At 37.8% G+C, this 17,343-nt stretch overlaps 1 protein-coding gene across 5 annotated transcripts in view; it reads right to left on the reverse strand.

Annotated features, from left to right (window-relative positions):
- Positions 1-1,916: 1,916 nt before the first annotated feature.
- Positions 1,917-17,343, reverse strand: part of DNAH12 (dynein axonemal heavy chain 12) — a 239,044-nt gene continuing 223,617 nt past the window's right edge. For all 5 annotated transcript variants that reach the window (XM_070390826.1, XM_070390827.1, XM_070390825.1 and 2 more), the window contains 8 exons: positions 16,027-16,260; positions 15,568-15,756; positions 12,017-12,120; positions 10,579-10,783; positions 5,804-5,941; positions 5,174-5,265; positions 3,355-3,422; positions 1,917-2,209 (listed from right to left, as the gene is read on the reverse strand). In XM_070390826.1, coding sequence (XP_070246927.1) covers positions 2,019-2,209; positions 3,355-3,422; positions 5,174-5,265; positions 5,804-5,941; positions 10,579-10,783; positions 12,017-12,120; positions 15,568-15,756; positions 16,027-16,260 — 1,221 coding nt within the window. In that variant the 3' untranslated portion in view covers positions 1,917-2,018. The remainder of the gene's footprint in view (positions 2,210-3,354; positions 3,423-5,173; positions 5,266-5,803; positions 5,942-10,578; positions 10,784-12,016; positions 12,121-15,567; positions 15,757-16,026; positions 16,261-17,343) is intronic.

A 17,343-nucleotide genomic window follows, 5' to 3' on the forward strand; every position in this document is an offset into this window, starting at 1 on the left:
AGGATCTCCACTCCGCTGTAATGACCATTCCATTAATAGCTTTACTATAAATACTTGATCATAAGACAGTCTGGCACATTCTCCTTGTTTTTTTCACTTGTGGTTTAGCTCTGTTTGGAAACATGATCTCTTTTCTTCACTGCTATATTCATCAAGTTTAAAGGATTAAACATTTTAATCCCATTCTTGGAACAAATGCTTATTTTGCAGGGGGATGTCCACATGAAGTGAATTCATTCTCTTAAGACTCATGTACACAGCCACTGCAAAACAGAATCAACTTTCTACTTAGAGGTCAAACATTTTGCTCTAACCAAATTATCAAAAGTGATTGTTGTAATGGTTCTGATTCACTGGGTAGCTGCACCTACATTTTCTTTGGGTTACAGAGCTGCAGCCAAATATCCTGGGAATTCTAAGGAAGGAATTAACTCCACACAGGATAATAAAATTTTGTTTTCATTGAAATCTTTTAAATTGTTAATGTACATTAATATTCTGAATGAACAATAAATAAGAACAATATTAACTATTAAAAATAATGAGTCCACGTGGCATTTAAAATGAGCTATGAAGCTAATGCTGAGAAGCACAAACCACCCAGGTGTGCAGGATCTCACTGCCTTTGTGCGTTCACTTCACTGCTTTGAGTTTCCTTTCCTTGCCTCAGGGATACTGTGAGAAATGAAACTAATGTTTAAAAGTATGACAGCCCTTGCCAGTTTGGCTCACTGGATAGAGTGTCGGCCTGTGGACATAAGGGTACTGTGTTAGATTCTGGTGAAGGGCACATGCCCGAGTTGCAGGCTCGATCCCTAGTAGGGGGCATGTTGGAGGCAGCCAATTGATGATTCTCTCTCATCATTGATGTTTCTCTCTCTCTCTCCCTCTCCCTTCCTCTCTGAAATAAAAAATATATTAAAAAAATAAAAGCGTGACATAGCCATGGTTCTCAACCTTCCTAATGCTGCGACCCTTTAATACAGTTCCTCATGTTGTGGTGATCCCCAACCATAAAATTATTTTCGTTGCTACTTCATAACTGTAATTTTGCTCCTGTTATGAATCGTAATGTAAATATCTGATATGCTATATGTGTTTTCTGATGGTCGCAACCCACAGGTTGAGAACCGCTGCATAAGAGGCTTAGTTTTAGAATTGTTGTAATAATATTTTCCTTATTTATTATCTATGTATTTTAAATGTTTGTGTAGGTGAGCGAAAAGTAAACTATTGCTGAAGCTGAGGAATGACTTGACACTTGTGAAAAGAGATGTTTTCTGATATTAGTTAAATTTTATCCAGTTATTCTGCTCAAATCTGTTTTCCACATACATATCTAACTAAAAAAAGGAACAAAATAGAAGTTTTAAAAATTGCTATATGCTACAAAGAAACATTTTATGTTTTTCTTCCCTAAGTGTCTGACTATGATTTCAAGTCCATCTATGAGGCAACCACGTGGGCAGTAGAGGGAGGGAGGAGGCTAGAGAGGGGATAAATGATAATGGGAAAAAAAAAAGAACCATTATCACACACACACACATTTAATCTGAGCTTAAAGGATACCTCTTCAGTGGGGCTTTGCTTAACCAATCAATCTAAAAAAAACACACAAAAAACAACACACCTTGAAACTGTTGATTATACCACTGATTTTGGATTATCTGCCTAGCATTTGTCATACTTGGTTAATTTTCTGTGGTTGTTTTGTTCTTAGCATAACCGCACTCCCCCACCTCCCTCCCTACCCCTGGCCTAGAGTGTAAGCTCCATGGACAACAGTAAATTAAAAAGAATCAACAAAGGTTGAATGAATGAAAAAAAAAAAGTCCATTTAGGAGGCCATATCCCAATCAAGAGTGATATATCAGGGAGGAGAGCTATGCAAAGACCTTTCACAAAGACCACTTAAGAATGATACCAAGATACTTGGTTTTATTATATATATATTTTGAAGTATGTGAAGACATGGTATTTTTTTTTTTGCTTCAGATATTTTGTTAAATTTGTCCAATTTAGTCATCCAACTGACAAAGCAAAGCAACCCCACGCTTGATCCAGTGTTGAACGGGTTGGTCCGTTTTTAACAACATTGCAATGACAAAGTTAGTAGAATGTCCTGTCGTGGAAAGAGTTCCTTTACGTTCACTTGTCTTGTAGAGGGGACAGATATAGGCATTCGACTTCTCAATCTGATCCTTTTGATCTTGGAAAAAAATAAAAGAAATATATTCATTTCATAAAGAGAAAAAGACCCAATGGTACTAAAAGAACAACTATCTTGTAATAAAATGGCAAGTGCTAAATTTAAGATTATGGTTATGATATTTGAACATTTGAAAGTTGATGCTACTTTTTAAAGTTTTTATAGTAATTATAGTTGAGAAATAAGGAAGTGATTTCATAAGGTTCATGATTCTGGGTCTGGAGGACAGGAATTGATTTTAATGTCTGGATCACTTACAGGCAAGAAAACACTCAAGAGGACTTGGGAGAGAAGGAGTAAGAGAAAGCGAAGGTAGGGAGGAAGGAATAAAATACAGCAAAGGTAATGGGGGAGATGCAAAAAGAGAAACAGTTGCTTAGAGCTCTAATACAAGAAACCCATAAATTAGAAGTTGAAGTTACTATTTGTTTTCAGCAGGTTATTACTAAGACAAATACACCAATTCTTAGCTACTCACAAAAGGAAGTTCACATTTCTCAGAGTTAAACTAGAACTGCATTAATAATGGAAACACTTGATGGTCTGGGTAGTGATTATGGGTGGTTTATAAATGTTTTCATTAATAGTTATTTGAGAATAAAAAAATACAGAAAAAATAGAAAACGAAAGAATGAACCTCATTTGTTTAGACTTGTGGAAAAATGATGATAGCAAAGGAGGGAAGGAGCAAGTTACTTTTCCAAGGGGACAAAACTAGGCTGCACCCATGTGGCTTGCAGTGTCTTAACCTTGGGGCACCTGACAGCTCCTAGGCCTAGTAGATTTTATAGCCAGAAAACTCTAGTTGTTAGCTGGAGACTGTGCCAAGCCTATTTGTGTCTCAGAGAGGTGTGCAAAGAAAAGCACCTGAGAATCAAAATATTGATGGGAAGCTCTAGACTCTGAAAAGTAGAAGTGTGGGGGAAGGACAAAGAAAATGTTACATCCCATGGGATAAGAGCAAAAAAGAGGAAGAATGATATTCCTAAAATAATACAAATGCAACACACAAACGGAGGAACTATTTATTGTAATTGGACAAAACTCTAATAGGCTTGAGCAAAGACTTATTTGGGGGAGCAGTTAAAAATATCTACCATTATCCTCCCTAAAGCTCTAGGAAGTTTTGTTAGAAGTATATTTACTTGGTTTTATCCATATGATAGGCATCAGGTCAAACAGAAGTTTGGGATATTGTTCGGCAAGTAATCCACTGTGAAGAGAAATTGAGAGACATTTATTAAACATAAGATGAAATTTGCTTCTCAGAAACTGCCACTTTGATAGTGGCTTTTAATACAAGAGAGAACCAAAGATATGCAGGAAAAGAAATGTAAAAAAACAAAAAGAAATAACAACAACAAAATAAATCCAAGGAAGAGGCAATGAAAAATTGAGAGAACCAAAAGAAAACTGTGCAAAGGTGATATGTACAAACAGTGGACAAATATTAATTCCTGCTATTTTTAAAGTGCTGTCCATGAGGCAGACAGTGGCCTATAACATTTCACCCTCTCAATGATCTTGTCCCCAATCCTAATCTGATTTCACAGGCAGAGTGGCGGCTCAGAAAGTTTGAGTACTTTTCTCATAGCAACACAGCTCTGAAATGCCAGTGTCAGGATTCAAATATAGATCTGCCTATCTAGAAAATGTGGCTTCTTTTTCCTATGCTACATTGTTTGTTTGTTTGCTTATTAGTTTGAAAGAAGAAAGGAAGAAAAAGATGAATACATATATAAAGAAAAGTTAAGAGAAATTTCATCACCCAGTAGAGTGATGAAAAAGAAGAGAGAAACAATCAAATGAACTATGTGCATCCAAGTCTTCTCATAGCCCTGTCTTAGAATGATCTCTGTAGAACCACCTTCTTGGTCCTTAAGCAATTTTCTCTGCTTTGGCCTTTAATGTTCCCTTGAGAGCCAAGTCTAACTTTGACCTGGAAATAGAGGATTATGTTTATTAGTGAATTTCCAGGGGAAATATGTTCTTCCTTCCTCTCTTACCTTATATATTTCAAACAAGAATAGCATTGCTGCCCTAGCCAGTTTGAGCATCAGCCTGGGGACTGATGGGTCCTGGGTTCGATTCTGGTCAAGGGCACATGCCTGGGTTGTGGGTTCGATCCCCAATCGGGGGCGTGCAGGAGGCAGCAAATCAATGATTCTCTCTCATCATTGATGTTTCTATTTCTCTCTCCCTCTCCCTTTCTCTCTGAAATCAATAAAAGTTTCCTATATAATAAAGATGTAATATGCAAATGGTCATTATGCCGTGAAGCATAACAACTGACCGTGTAACGACCGGATCACGGATCAGCAGGAGGATGGGGCAGTGAGCTACAAGCTGGTGGCGGAGAGCTACAGGAGGGGGGCAGGTCAGAAGCTATGAGGGGGAATAGGGGTGAGAGGGGGGCGGGGGAGCAACAGGAGGGCGGCAGTGAGCTACTGGCGAGCTACTGGTGCACAGATTTGTGCACAGGGCTACTAGTATATACATGAAAAAAGAATAGCATTGCTTAGTTTCCCAAGCTGGAAATTCAGCACTTATTTTAAATATTTATTTATTATGTCATCAAAATACAAGAAAAAGTTTTCCATTAACCAGTAGAAATAATACCTTTAATATAACTGTAAATTGTTTAAAAGTGAGGTGCTCCTACACTTTATAAAATGGAAGGTAACTGTTATAAAACAGAAGAAGTAGGAAAATGATGTCCATTAACTTAGACCACTGAAATATTAACTAAACACTATTCAAGATCTAAAAACCACTCATCACTTGCCCCAGCCTGAGTAATGATTTATGGCAACAATTCTAATATTATTTATTACTTGACATATTCCCTAGAAGAGGCATTTTGGTTGGGGTGGGGGGTGCGTGTCAGGGAGGAAGGCAGCAGCCAGCTTATCTGACTGAAGATTCAGCTACAATTGAGGAGGTCTTTGCTTTGAAACTATGGACCTTGGTCTGTCCCAGCGTGCTCCATCGAGATATAATCCATGGATGTAAACTCCATCTTCTGGTGATGTCTCAGATTTATCATAAGGAATAACCTAAAGGGAGAGGCACACACTGGTAATGATCTCCTCTCCAGATAACTTTAGTCTCATAAAGAAAACATTGGCTAAATCTTCAGAATACATTCAGGGAAACTCTGTTATATTAGAGCTCCTTAAACTATATAATTTTCAGTAAAGTGTAAATATAAGTATAATACAGTTCTTTATGAAGCATTTTATCAAGTTTTACTGTACCTCATATTAATTTTTGCTAAAATAGAAAAGCAGCATTGGCTTTTTTAAAAGAGAATTTTTAAGAATGTATTTGAGCTCAAACTGACAACATATGCTGAGGAGCAAGATCTCAAATGCTCCTGGATTATTCAAATTGAATATTGAGATATATAAAATTTCTATTATATTATAGAGATAGCAAGACAAATATTATATACTTTCTTCATGAAATTCAAAGAATGAAAAAAGTCAAATTGCATATAATGGGCTATAAAAATATGAATTCTGCATATCCTCTTTGCTTAACTACATGACTTTGATGTAATGCTATACTGTGCAGTTTAAGAAGTTACTGTACCTCAAATTCATATCCTAGTAAATCAATAGGGATGGTATATTTTCTGGCATAATTCTGCATAGCTCCAGTTAAAAAGGCTTGGGTGAAAAAGAAACCAGAGAGCCAAAATACACAAGGTTTTCCTGAATCATACCATTCCTGTAAAGAAAAAACAAAATGTATTATGTTTATTTTTTCAACTTACACAAGTGTCACCTGACATAATTCCTGATTCTGGTTTTTGTGTGTATTGCCTACAATTTCCATTACAGGACTCTCTTCCTGACACCAAACACACTACCTATCTTGGCTCTCCTACTTCTTTTCCCTTCTAGTTACTCTTCTTGCAAAATTCTAACTCATTTTAACATTAACCTGAATAAAACAAAGTTTGAAAAATTAAGATTTTCTTCAAAAAGCCAAATATAAATTATTTAGGGGCTTATTTATTACTTAATCCCACTCAAAAGCAACCATCTTCAGAAACATTGTCTAACTCTTGCCCTCATGTGTTGACTCCAGTTCCTTAACCTTCTTAAACTCTCTGCCTCCATGCCCATTGCCCTCCCTCCAGGTTAGATATTCATGGTCTTCTTTCTCTATCAGTGTGTACTTTTTCTTGCTGCTTTTCTCTCTTCCTGCTCAATATTTCTATAACAATGCTGGCAGAGGGTACCGGGCCATGCATGGTTTGGATCAGGTTTAACATCTTGCATCATTTTTCAGTGACCTACTGCTATGCCACCACATTAAAGTTTAAATACACTGCAGTGTAAACACCTTAGTCTTCTGTTCAAGACACTTCACAATCTGGCCCCAACTTGTATTTCAGTTCTATCCTTTTTAATTCCCTTCAAACATCTTACGTTCTAACCAGAATGCACCATTTGCAGGTCTCTTCTTCGCACTGGGTGGACATCTGTTGTTTTTTTCTACTTATCTTAAAGTGAAAATACTCTTAAGTCCCTCTGGTGGATGAACCCTCCTACACTCTCACGCTAGGTTCTTCTGGCAGTGGTATTACACCTTTTGGAAGGCAAAGGATTCATTGCCTCGCCAATCATACCTCCAGTCATAAGGATTGATTCAGTTATGGACATGTGACCCAATCAAAGCCAGAGATGCTGAGATTCTTGCTGGGACTTTTGGAGAAAAGACTCATTCTCAACTCTCTATAAAGTTGTGAGGCTAGAGTTGCTGTTGCTATCATGCTACCATCAGAGGAGAATCTGAGAATACAGTTACCCCACAGAGACTGGAGCCAAGAGATGAAGTGCAAGAAACCAAGACTAGGTGACCATGTTTGTACCCCAACTCACACCCTGCCTGGAGCCACTTTACCACCTGATTTTTCAATTACACAAAGAAACAAATTATGTTTTAGCTTATGTCAAAATTTTATAACAGAATCCATCTAAATTACATCATGCCACAGTTATCTCTCTTAAGTCCTCCTCCTTTTTTTGTAGTGTCCAACTCATTTATCCTTTAGACCAGTGGTTCTCAACCTTCCTAATGCCGCGACCCTTTAATACAGTTCCTCATGTTGTGGTGACTCCCAATTTCATTGTTACAAATTGAACATAATTAAAGCACAGTGATTAATCACAAAAACAATATGTAATTATATATGTGTTTTCCGATGGTCTTAGGCGACCCCTGTGAAAGGGTCATTTGACCCCCAAAGGGGTCGCGACCCACAGGTTGATAACCGCTGCTTTAGACCCAGTTCCAATGCTACCTCATCCAATAAACAAGCTGCTTTCCTGAGCTAAAAGAACTCTCTTCTCTCTTTGAGTTCCCAAAGCACTTTAGTCTTTTGTGACAGATCCCTTACTATACTGTATTAGTTTTTTTCATAGATATATACACTATCTCCCTATAGGCTATTGGCAACTTGGAGGCGATTTGGCAACTTTGTCCAACAACAAGGTGCTTTGGACAAAGTGGAGTCTCAATTTACATTTGTTGACCGAACAGATGAATTAATAAAATGCACTTTGTTTCTGAGTGAGCAGCACGCTATGGGAAGAAGCCAACTTTGCTTCCTGGGAGGAAGAGAACAAACCCCTGCTAGAGATATTAGGACAGTACAAGCTATCAGATCAAGAGGTAGAGAAAGAGATGGAGTTCCATGAGGGCACAAGCTAGGCAGAACCAGCACTTCACACAAGGAAGCTGTAAGAACCCAGAAGGCAAGTGCTTAGAAAATTCCATTGCTCATTCCACAGCTTCATTTAGTCAAGAATGTCATGAGTGTCTGGGTCAGCTACTTATATACAAGCTACAATTAACTGAGTGCTTTGTACACACCAGGCACTGTGCTAAGAACTTTACATGTATTACCTCATTTAGTTCACAAAATAACTCAATGAGTTAGGTATTTTCCTCTCATTTTACAGGTGAGGAAATTGGGTTCAGAAAGATGAGTATCTTGCTCAATTTCACAGATACTGTCAGATCCTGGATTTAATCTGAAATGATAGCCAGTGTGCAAAAAAGCTTTAAAAAAGAAGGTACAGGAAGGAGAAGGGGAAGATAAATAGAGTCAATGGTGGGAGAGAAATGAGAGAAAAAAGGGACAGGAAACTCCAGATGACTCATTTGCTTAATTTGTTAACTCTAAGAACGATTAAGAGGTGAAGTCAAGAGTCCAGGAGAAAGAAAGATATGGTAAAAATGTGCAGCTTCTGTAAGGATAAGGGAACAATGGGGGAAGGAGATCCATTCAGGGGAAGATTTGTGGAAAAGGGTGATGACGTGCTCAATAATGAGACCTTTCTTACTCATTCAAATGGGATGATTTCAAGTGGAAATGCAAATTTCAGAATGTAAAGAGTTTGATGTGAACTTGTATTAACAACAACAAATTGAATTTATCCTGGAGACTGTCCCAGCTGGCGCCATGCCAGGACCCTCTAAGGGACTAAGCTGAAGACTCATCAGGCCCTTCAGGAACAAAGCAGTATATACTGAAATGCAAGCAGTTCCAATAAAAGTTCTAGAAAAGTTTGGGAAATAAATTAGGGTATAAAAAAAGCAAAAGTGTGGCAAGGGGAGGATGGAATTAACTATGTCAGGTGCTTTTGATAAGGGACAGAAAGAGACTGGTACATATAGGAAGGAGTCAGACATATTGTAGACATGCCTAGGAATCACCCAGGGGTACACATGCTCACTTATCAAATTAGCAAAGATAAAAATGAACACTAATTACTGAGAAATAGGCACTCATTCACTACTGATGGGGCTATGGTTGAATAAATTTTCTGGAGGATAAATAGGTAATGTATATCAAAAGCCCTAAAAATATCCAAATGGAATCAATTAAAACATTAAAAGAATAAGGTACCACTGACCAAGAGGGATTTTTCTAGAAACACAAGAATGGTTTTACATCTGGAAATGTAGTAATATAATTCAATGCAATAATGAGCTAAAGAAGATAAAAAATGATCACCAGCAAAAAATGCTGAGAAAGCATTTGATAAAATCCAACAGTTTCTGATTTTACGAAAGAACAGTCCACATTTATTGAATGCTTATCACATACTGTAGACTGTTACCCTATGAGATAAAAATGCCCATTTTTATGGATAAAGAAACTGAGGCTAGGAAGTGGCAACTCTTCTAGAGCTTAAACACTTAAAACCACTATTCTGTACTGTTTTGTTAAATATTAATCTACATAAAATGCTCCTATAAATTAAAAATTGCTAAGTAGTCCAAAAGAAAAATGGCCTAGGAGATGAACAGGCAATTCACAGAAAAATAAAAATGGCAAGCACACATACCAAAAGAAGCACATGCTCACTAATAAATAATCAAAGAAATGTAAATTAACACAACAAGATTGACAAAAATTGAAAAGTGATGTCTGAAAAAGCCTGTCCCTCTAATCTTTACAAGCGCTGGATATTTTATGATTAGCTTCTACAGTGAAACAAATAAAGCTTTTATATAATAAAAAAGGCAACTGAACACTGAAAGGTCATATAACTGTGTAAATTTACAAAAAGTACTTTTGGGTCTTTCCCCACCTGGTATCTCTACATAAATATCAACCATAAGATGGGCGTGAGCTGAGGAGTTAGGAAAAATAGCGCCTTGCCCTATGCTTGCTTTCCTGCCCTGAGCATCCTTTTATGTGTGTATTTGGGGCGGGAGTTGGCCAGAAGGGAGTGGTGGTGGGGTGATGGGGTTGGTGGGGGGTAAGGGGGAGGGGTGAATGAGATTTCAAAGCATTCATCTTTTCCCTGGTTTTATGAGATAGAAGCAACTGATTTTAAGACAATGCCCAGCCCGGCTGGCATGGCTCAGTGGTTGAACATAGACCTATGAACCAGGAGGTCAGGGTTCGATTCCTGGTCAAGGTGCATGCCCAGGTTGTGGGCTCGATCCCCAGTGGGGGTTGTGCAGGAGGCAGCCAATCAATGAAATTCTGTCATCATTGATGTCTCTCTCTCTCTCTCTCCCTCTCCCTTCCTTTCTGAAATCAATAAAAACATATTTTAAAAAAGACAATGCCCAATTATTGATAGACCCAAACCTCAGGCTCTTTTGGTGATTTACCACAAAAGCAGAATCTTTGAAAATATAAATGTCACATATTACTTGGGTTTGAGTAAAGCAAAATTTTAATTCTCTATTCAATGCTTTGAAATATGTGTAATTTTAAATATTTTAAAATTTTGGTTAGATTACCATGAAACTACTAATCACATTCCATTCAACTCAGAGATCTCAAGTGACCACAGCCAATTTCTAATGTCTCCCCATTATATATAATCTTTTACCTGTAAAAAGTTCAACCGGGCTAGAAAATCTGTGATGTAACTTCCTAGGGGCTTAAGACTTGGATATGATCGTTGGGCCCATATTTCTGGAACTTTTCCAACAAGCAAACTTCCGGAGAGTGCCTCCAATGCAGAATCCATTACAACCACACCCTTAATAGCTTTCTCGAGGTCCTGTAGAGTGCTACGTATAGTTTTAATTAAACTGCAAGGAAAGCAATTATATGATCAACATATATGTGAAATGAATATCAACATGGAATCTTTTCAGAATAAATAGCAGGAATCTCATTCACAGCTTTATAAGGGTGTTTCCCAAAGTATGGTCACTTCTACTTGGCAATGTAAGGTTATTTTAAGTTATACTTAAATTAACATTTTTCATTTTAAAAAGAAATAGTTTAAATAAAGTAAATAATACAACTAGTTTTTTGGGTATTATTGCATAGGACTAGGCTAATTTAAGCAGATAATGATTAATAGAAAAATGTTACATAAATAATGTTACAGGTGACTTTTAAATGTGGAAAAAGTTATAAAAGTGTTATACAATGGTTGAATTTGGGAAACTGCCTCAAAACATAAAGCTTATATTCATTTATGCACTTTTGAATAATCTGCTTCCCACTTAGGCCCAAACTGCTAAGAATACTATAAATACACCTGATGTCAGGGTTTTAGGCTAGAAGCCTAAATATACCAGATGTGAGGGATAATATGTTATTACATACTAGAGGCCTGATGAACGAAATTTGTGCAAGGGGCTCGGCCCTCGCAGCCCTGTCTTCATCCGGAAGGTTGTCAGTCTAATTAGCATATTATGCTTTTGTTATTATAGATAAGTTCTTGTGAATACTTATTATATGTATGGTCTTACAAAATACTGAATTAATATTTTATTTTAAAACAAGTCTAGAAACCCAAATAAACTTGGAAACACTTAGAAAATTCATGACCAAAACAATGTCCATTCCTTAAGCCCGGGCTGAATTGTAGAAAATGCAATTTAAAAATTCAAAGCATATATAATCTGTTTGCTAGGATGGGGTACCTAATCAACCTAGATTGTACTCAGGAAGAAAAACAAGGTGTATATATGTTAAATGGAAGAAAAATGTCAAAAGATGTGACTACACACAGGCCTCATTAATGCTCATTTCATCTTTAGTTTCTGAAGAAACTAATAATGGATTGATGAGAAATTCTAATTAATGAACATTTTTAACCAGATTTCTTTTTCATCATTATTTTTACATTATAAAATATATCCTTACTTCTGAGGCAAAAGGTTATGCAGTTAAATTATGAATTTAAAAAGGGGGAAATTATAAAGAAATGGCAGGTTTTGATAATTTTTTTCTTAAAGCTTTAAATCAATACCAACTTTTATCAACTTTGGTTGGTCACCTTATGGATCACTGGGGATATAGATCCTTACTTGTTAAATCTTTCCATTTCTTGTACTAACACAGTATTCATGCTCTCTTCATAGCTCACAGGATACGTCAACAGGGCTGCTTCAATGTCAAAATCATTTGGTAGCTAAGAGAATAGATTTTGAAGATCACATATTACTCTAAATAGATAGTTTCATTCAGTGATAATACTAATGGCTAGCACTAAGCAGTTACTATGTGCCTGCTTTCTATACATCATCTCTCTCTTTTTTTTTTTTGGTTTTGTTTTGTTTTTTGTTTATCCTCCCTGACCAGAGCTAGGGATCGATCCTGCAACCGAGGTATGTGCCCATGACTGTGCCCTTGACCGGAATCCAACCCCGGACCCTTCAGTCCATGGGCTGATGTTCTATCCACTGAGCCAAACTGGCTAGGGCTCCATAAATCATCTCAATTTAATTCTTACCATTTCCTATTAGTTGGCCATTATTATATCCATTTACAGATGAGGCATTTAAGTAAAGAGAGGATAAGTAACTGCCCAAGGGCACACAGCCAAAAAGTGATCTGTTTAAAACCACAGGTCTTTAACTCCCAAGGCCCATGTTGCAGGACATAGCACTTTGCAGAAGATAAACATTTCTGAAAAGTAGTATAATTTCCTTTTGTAAATTGAATCTTATTTTGTATTGATAAAACTGATGTACCATTTCATAACTGTTTTATATTGATTCCCAATCAATTATCAACTGGCTTCAAATAGCTTGGAAACACTTAGAAAATTCATGACCAAAACAATCTCCATTTATGCTATAAATCAGGGGTCCTCAAACTATGGCCCGCGGGCCACATGCAAATACAAATATTGTATTTGTTCCCATTTTGTTTTTTTACTTCAAAATAAGATATGTGCAGTGTGCATAGGAATTTGTTCATAGTTTTTTTTAAAAACTATAGTCCAGCCCTCCAACGGTCTGAGGGACAGTGAACTGGCCCCCTGTTTAAAAAGTTTGAGGACCTCTGCTATAAATAAATAATGTGTGAATGTAGCAGGGCTCCAGGGCATTGGGAAGAGAAGGCCATCAAGTGTCTGATTTCTATGAGGCACCTCAGGGATGCTTGAGAAGTAATGAAGGGGACTTTGGGACTGATGATCAAGCTGCAAGACATTGGAATTCATACTCCTTAAGGGACAAAGAAGTTTCCCAATCAGGGAAGTACCAAACTAAAAAAAGTTGAGCTGCCCAGAGTATCTCCAGGTGATGGTCCCTGGGTGTTGCTAAAGAATTCTAAGTCACGCTAGGTGGTGTCACTCAAGGACCCTTTGACTTAGTACAACCCCTCTACCCCATATAAGTCCCAGATTCCAGTGTCAGGTAACTTCCTGTTAGGAATCTTGTAAATGCCACCACTCTGCAAGGGTGAGAACCTTTCCCCACAGCGGTAAATCACAGAAATGGTAAGGGATCAGGGGTAAGAAGAGGCAAACAACAGAAGCAGCATTCCAGGGGTATGGGTGAGAGGAGGCTAGTTTGCTCTAACTCGGGGGTCACAGGCATTGCTGTTGCACTCTCTTCTCCAGTGTTAGCAGCCAAGTGAGTAGGCTCCTAAGGAGTGATGTCAGACAGGGCTACCAGCTGTGAGAGTTGAGGAGTGCTGCTGCCCATGGGCTTTCAAGGCAGATGGACAGGTTATGCTATGTCAGAGTGCCTAACACTGTGGGGATAATTACAGTATTTGCCCTAGGCAAGAATTGTGAAGAACTGTGATTGGGACCATGATGTTTTTAAAAGTTACATTAGTTCTTTATTGAATTTAAGACACAAAAAAAGGTGAGAGGGCTAATTAAGAACATTGGGTTGTATTATGAAAAAAGAAAAAGAGTGCTAGCAGCTAATTCTGTGCTTCCTCACTTCCTAAGGTAGCCTAAAAACTATTCACTCCTTGATCCAGTAAGTTCAGACCATTTCCTCCATTTTTTAAAAGTAGGTCCATTATTGCTCTGGTTGGTGCAGCTCAGTTGATTGAGAGTTGTCCCATGCATCAGGAGGTCGCTGTTTCAATTCCTGGTTAGGGCACATGCCCAGGTAGCAGTGCCTGGGCATGTGCCCTTGATTTTCAGTAGTGGGTGTACAGGAGGCAGCTGATTGATGATTCTCTCTCATCACTGATATTTCTATCTATCTCCCTCTCCCTTCCTCTCTTAAATCAATAAAATATATATATTTTAAAAAACATGTTTCTCTCTCATTGATGTTTCTCTCTCTCCCTCTCCCTTTCTCTCTCTGAAATCAATAAAAACGTATTTTTTTAAAAGTAGGTCCATTATCTTTGCTTAGAAACGACAATAAATCATGTATGTTCATTAGCTCATCCACAGCTATAGTTCCTAAGAACTTATCATGTGCTTGGTGTTATGCAAAGTACTTTATTTATTTATGTCATTTATAATAACGATAATCAATTTATTATAAAGGTTGATTTAAGCCCTAGCTGCTTTGGCTCAGTGGATAAAGCGTCGGCCTGGGACTGTAGGGTCCCTGGTTGGATTTAGATCAAGGGTACGTGTACCTTGGTTGCAGGCTCAATCCCTAGCCTTAGTCGGGATGCATGGGGGAGGCAACCAATTGATGTGTTTCTCTCATATTGATGTTCTTCTTTCTCTGTCTCTACCCCTCCCTTCCACTCTCTCTAAAAATCAATGGAAAAATATACTTGGGTGAAGATTAACAAAAAAAAGGGGGTGGGGTGGGGGTGAGAGGTTGATTTAATTATCTACAATGGTGACTTAAACCTGGACTCAGACTCAATACTGCTGGAAGCAATCAAGGACTGTGCAAGTCAATGAGTCGCTTGTGGATCCTCATCTGAAACTGATTCTAAGTCTTAGAACCCTCCCCACAGGAGGTTTTTCCTGTAGTGTTTCTGAGAGCCTGGGCTGGCATCTGAAATAGTCCTTTCACTTTGAGATTCTTTTCCGTTGCCCCTCTGATCAAGTAAGCATGCACCTTCTCCAAAGATTTTACATTGTGTCTGGTTAGACTAATTCCAATTAGGAGAATTGCCACCTCTGGTTGTATGGGTGTCTTTCCTGCATCTTTAAAAGCCTTGGCTGCAGAGCACCTTCCAGACCCACTTGCTCTTGGGCCAGAGTGAACAGCAGTGAGTCAGGAGCAGGAGCAAGCCAGATGGGGCTTCGCTGCTATGCAACCCTGACTTCTTTATTTAATTTTTAAATTTATCTTTATTGTTGAAAGTATTACAAATACCCCCTCCCCCCAATTAACCTTCTCCACCCTGCACCCGCTCCTCCCAGCCTTCACCACACTACTGTCTTTGTCCATGGGCTATGCATATATGCATATAAATTCCCTGGTTAATCTCTCCCCACCCACCCCCTCCTTCCCTCTAAAATTCATCAGTCTGTTCCATACTTCTTGTCACCACTTCACAGATCTGGAAACTAATTCTCAGAAAGGTAAAATATCTCACACAAGGTCATAATGCTCTTAAATGAAGTTTTCAGATTGCCATTTCAGTACCATTTTGACTTATATTATATTATAAGCAACATATTTTAAACTAAAATTACCTTTTGGAGAATATCTCTGCTAATTTCAAATAGAATCTGGTCAGTACTTCCTGAAGATCCTGTCTGTTTGGAGCCTCCCTGGGTGAGAAGCAAGGACTCAAAGAGGACTTTTGTTTGTTGAAGGTCTTTGGAGATATCAACATTTTCATGTAATCCAAATACCTCAGGGTGTTGAGTAAATGGAAGTTTCTACCAGAATAGATCAAGCAAGCATCACATTATCACTGGATACATTAATTCATAAGGTAGACACGTGCAAACCAAAAAGGGTTAAAAATCAACCAAACAATAATGGAATCAAACTTTTCTAATTTTTAATAATTATTAGAAACAAAAGATTTTGAAAATTGATTGGAATAATACTTATCTAACCCTATACATTACCTTGGAATTGTTCACTATTTGCTTTTTAGAAAAATCACACTTAAATCTAACCCTATTTTCAGTGATATCAGTTACCTTAATGAATTCAATGTAATCATTATAGGTGCCTCTGGGAGGTGCAAAATAGTTTCCACTGGGAGAAAATTTATAATGAGGGTTTTCAATTATGTGTGTATTATAAAAGTCAGCCAGCATGGTTAAGAGGAGCCGTCTGTCCCAATCATCTGTCACTCTTCCTCCATAATTACATTCCCCAGTCAGGTAAGAGATAGCTTCAAATGGAATTGTGTCATATTCATTTATAAATAACTGAAAGAAATGAAACATAAAACAAGAAAAACAAAGTCTTTCACTTCATTTCTATTTTAAGATGACATTAAATATCTATCTATCTATCCACACAGAAGTGGGGTTGAAAGAATTATCACCATGCGTTATCTTGGGTGACCTTTCGGAGGCCACATGTCATAAAGGCCCTTATCACAGCTAAAAAACAGAAAAGTATTAATATTCTGTGTTTACCTAATTGGGCAGGTTCACTTCCTAGTTTTGGCTTTCTTAAAAATAAGAATAGTACCAACCTTATAGGGTTGCTGTGAGAATCAGAATATAAGTAATGTGCCGAGTTCAAAGTCTGAGTTAGTAGGAATTTACAGTAGACATTTATTTATTTATTTGGAGGGAGCCTGCCAACCATCTGAATGTCTCACACTGTGAGTCCTAGCCTCCCTTATAGCTAAAGCCTATGCCTCTGACCTGGGCTTGGTTCCTCAGATGCATCCATCCTAGACTGAACTAGGGTTTTAAGCAAAGAAGTAAGAACAGCAAAGAATCATTTTTTATGATATCAGAGGGCCTGCAGCAGACCAGTGTGTGTGTGGCAGGTATGTGAGCTGCAGTGTCTAATATTCAAGAAAAGTAGAGGCTCTACTCTTACCAGATATGATGTGACTCAGAATATGACTCTGTATGCCTTGGCTCTCCAGCCATCTTGGTGATTCTGTGGCCTACCCAATATTCTTTCAATAAATTCCTTTCTACTTAAATTAGACACCCTGTTTCTGTTGACTGATACAGCAAAATTGTTGATTTCACTGAGTGGAGAAGAGGAGAGGACAGTGAGGGCCTGTATAAAGCCAACACTGAGGAGGGCACTGCAAAAAGACAGGGTCCTGATGACAACACTTTTGCTGAATCAACCAACTCCCAGAGCTTGTCCTTCCTCTGCACTTTTTTTTTTTATGTGAGATAAGTTTCATTATGGTTTAAGCCAGTTTGAATCGGGTTTTCCATTATTTGTAGCAGGAGAAAAATCCAGATGGAGATAGTGCTTCATAAACCATAGTTGTAATTATTATTGCTATCTACCCACCTATTAGTGATGTTGGGAGA

This window comes from Myotis yumanensis, unplaced genomic scaffold, assembly GCF_028538775.1.
Source record: "Myotis yumanensis isolate MYYU_CA2020_CCGP unplaced genomic scaffold, mMyoYum1.0.hap1 SCAF_14, whole genome shotgun sequence".
NCBI classification, from domain to species: domain Eukaryota; kingdom Metazoa; phylum Chordata; class Mammalia; order Chiroptera; family Vespertilionidae; genus Myotis; species Myotis yumanensis.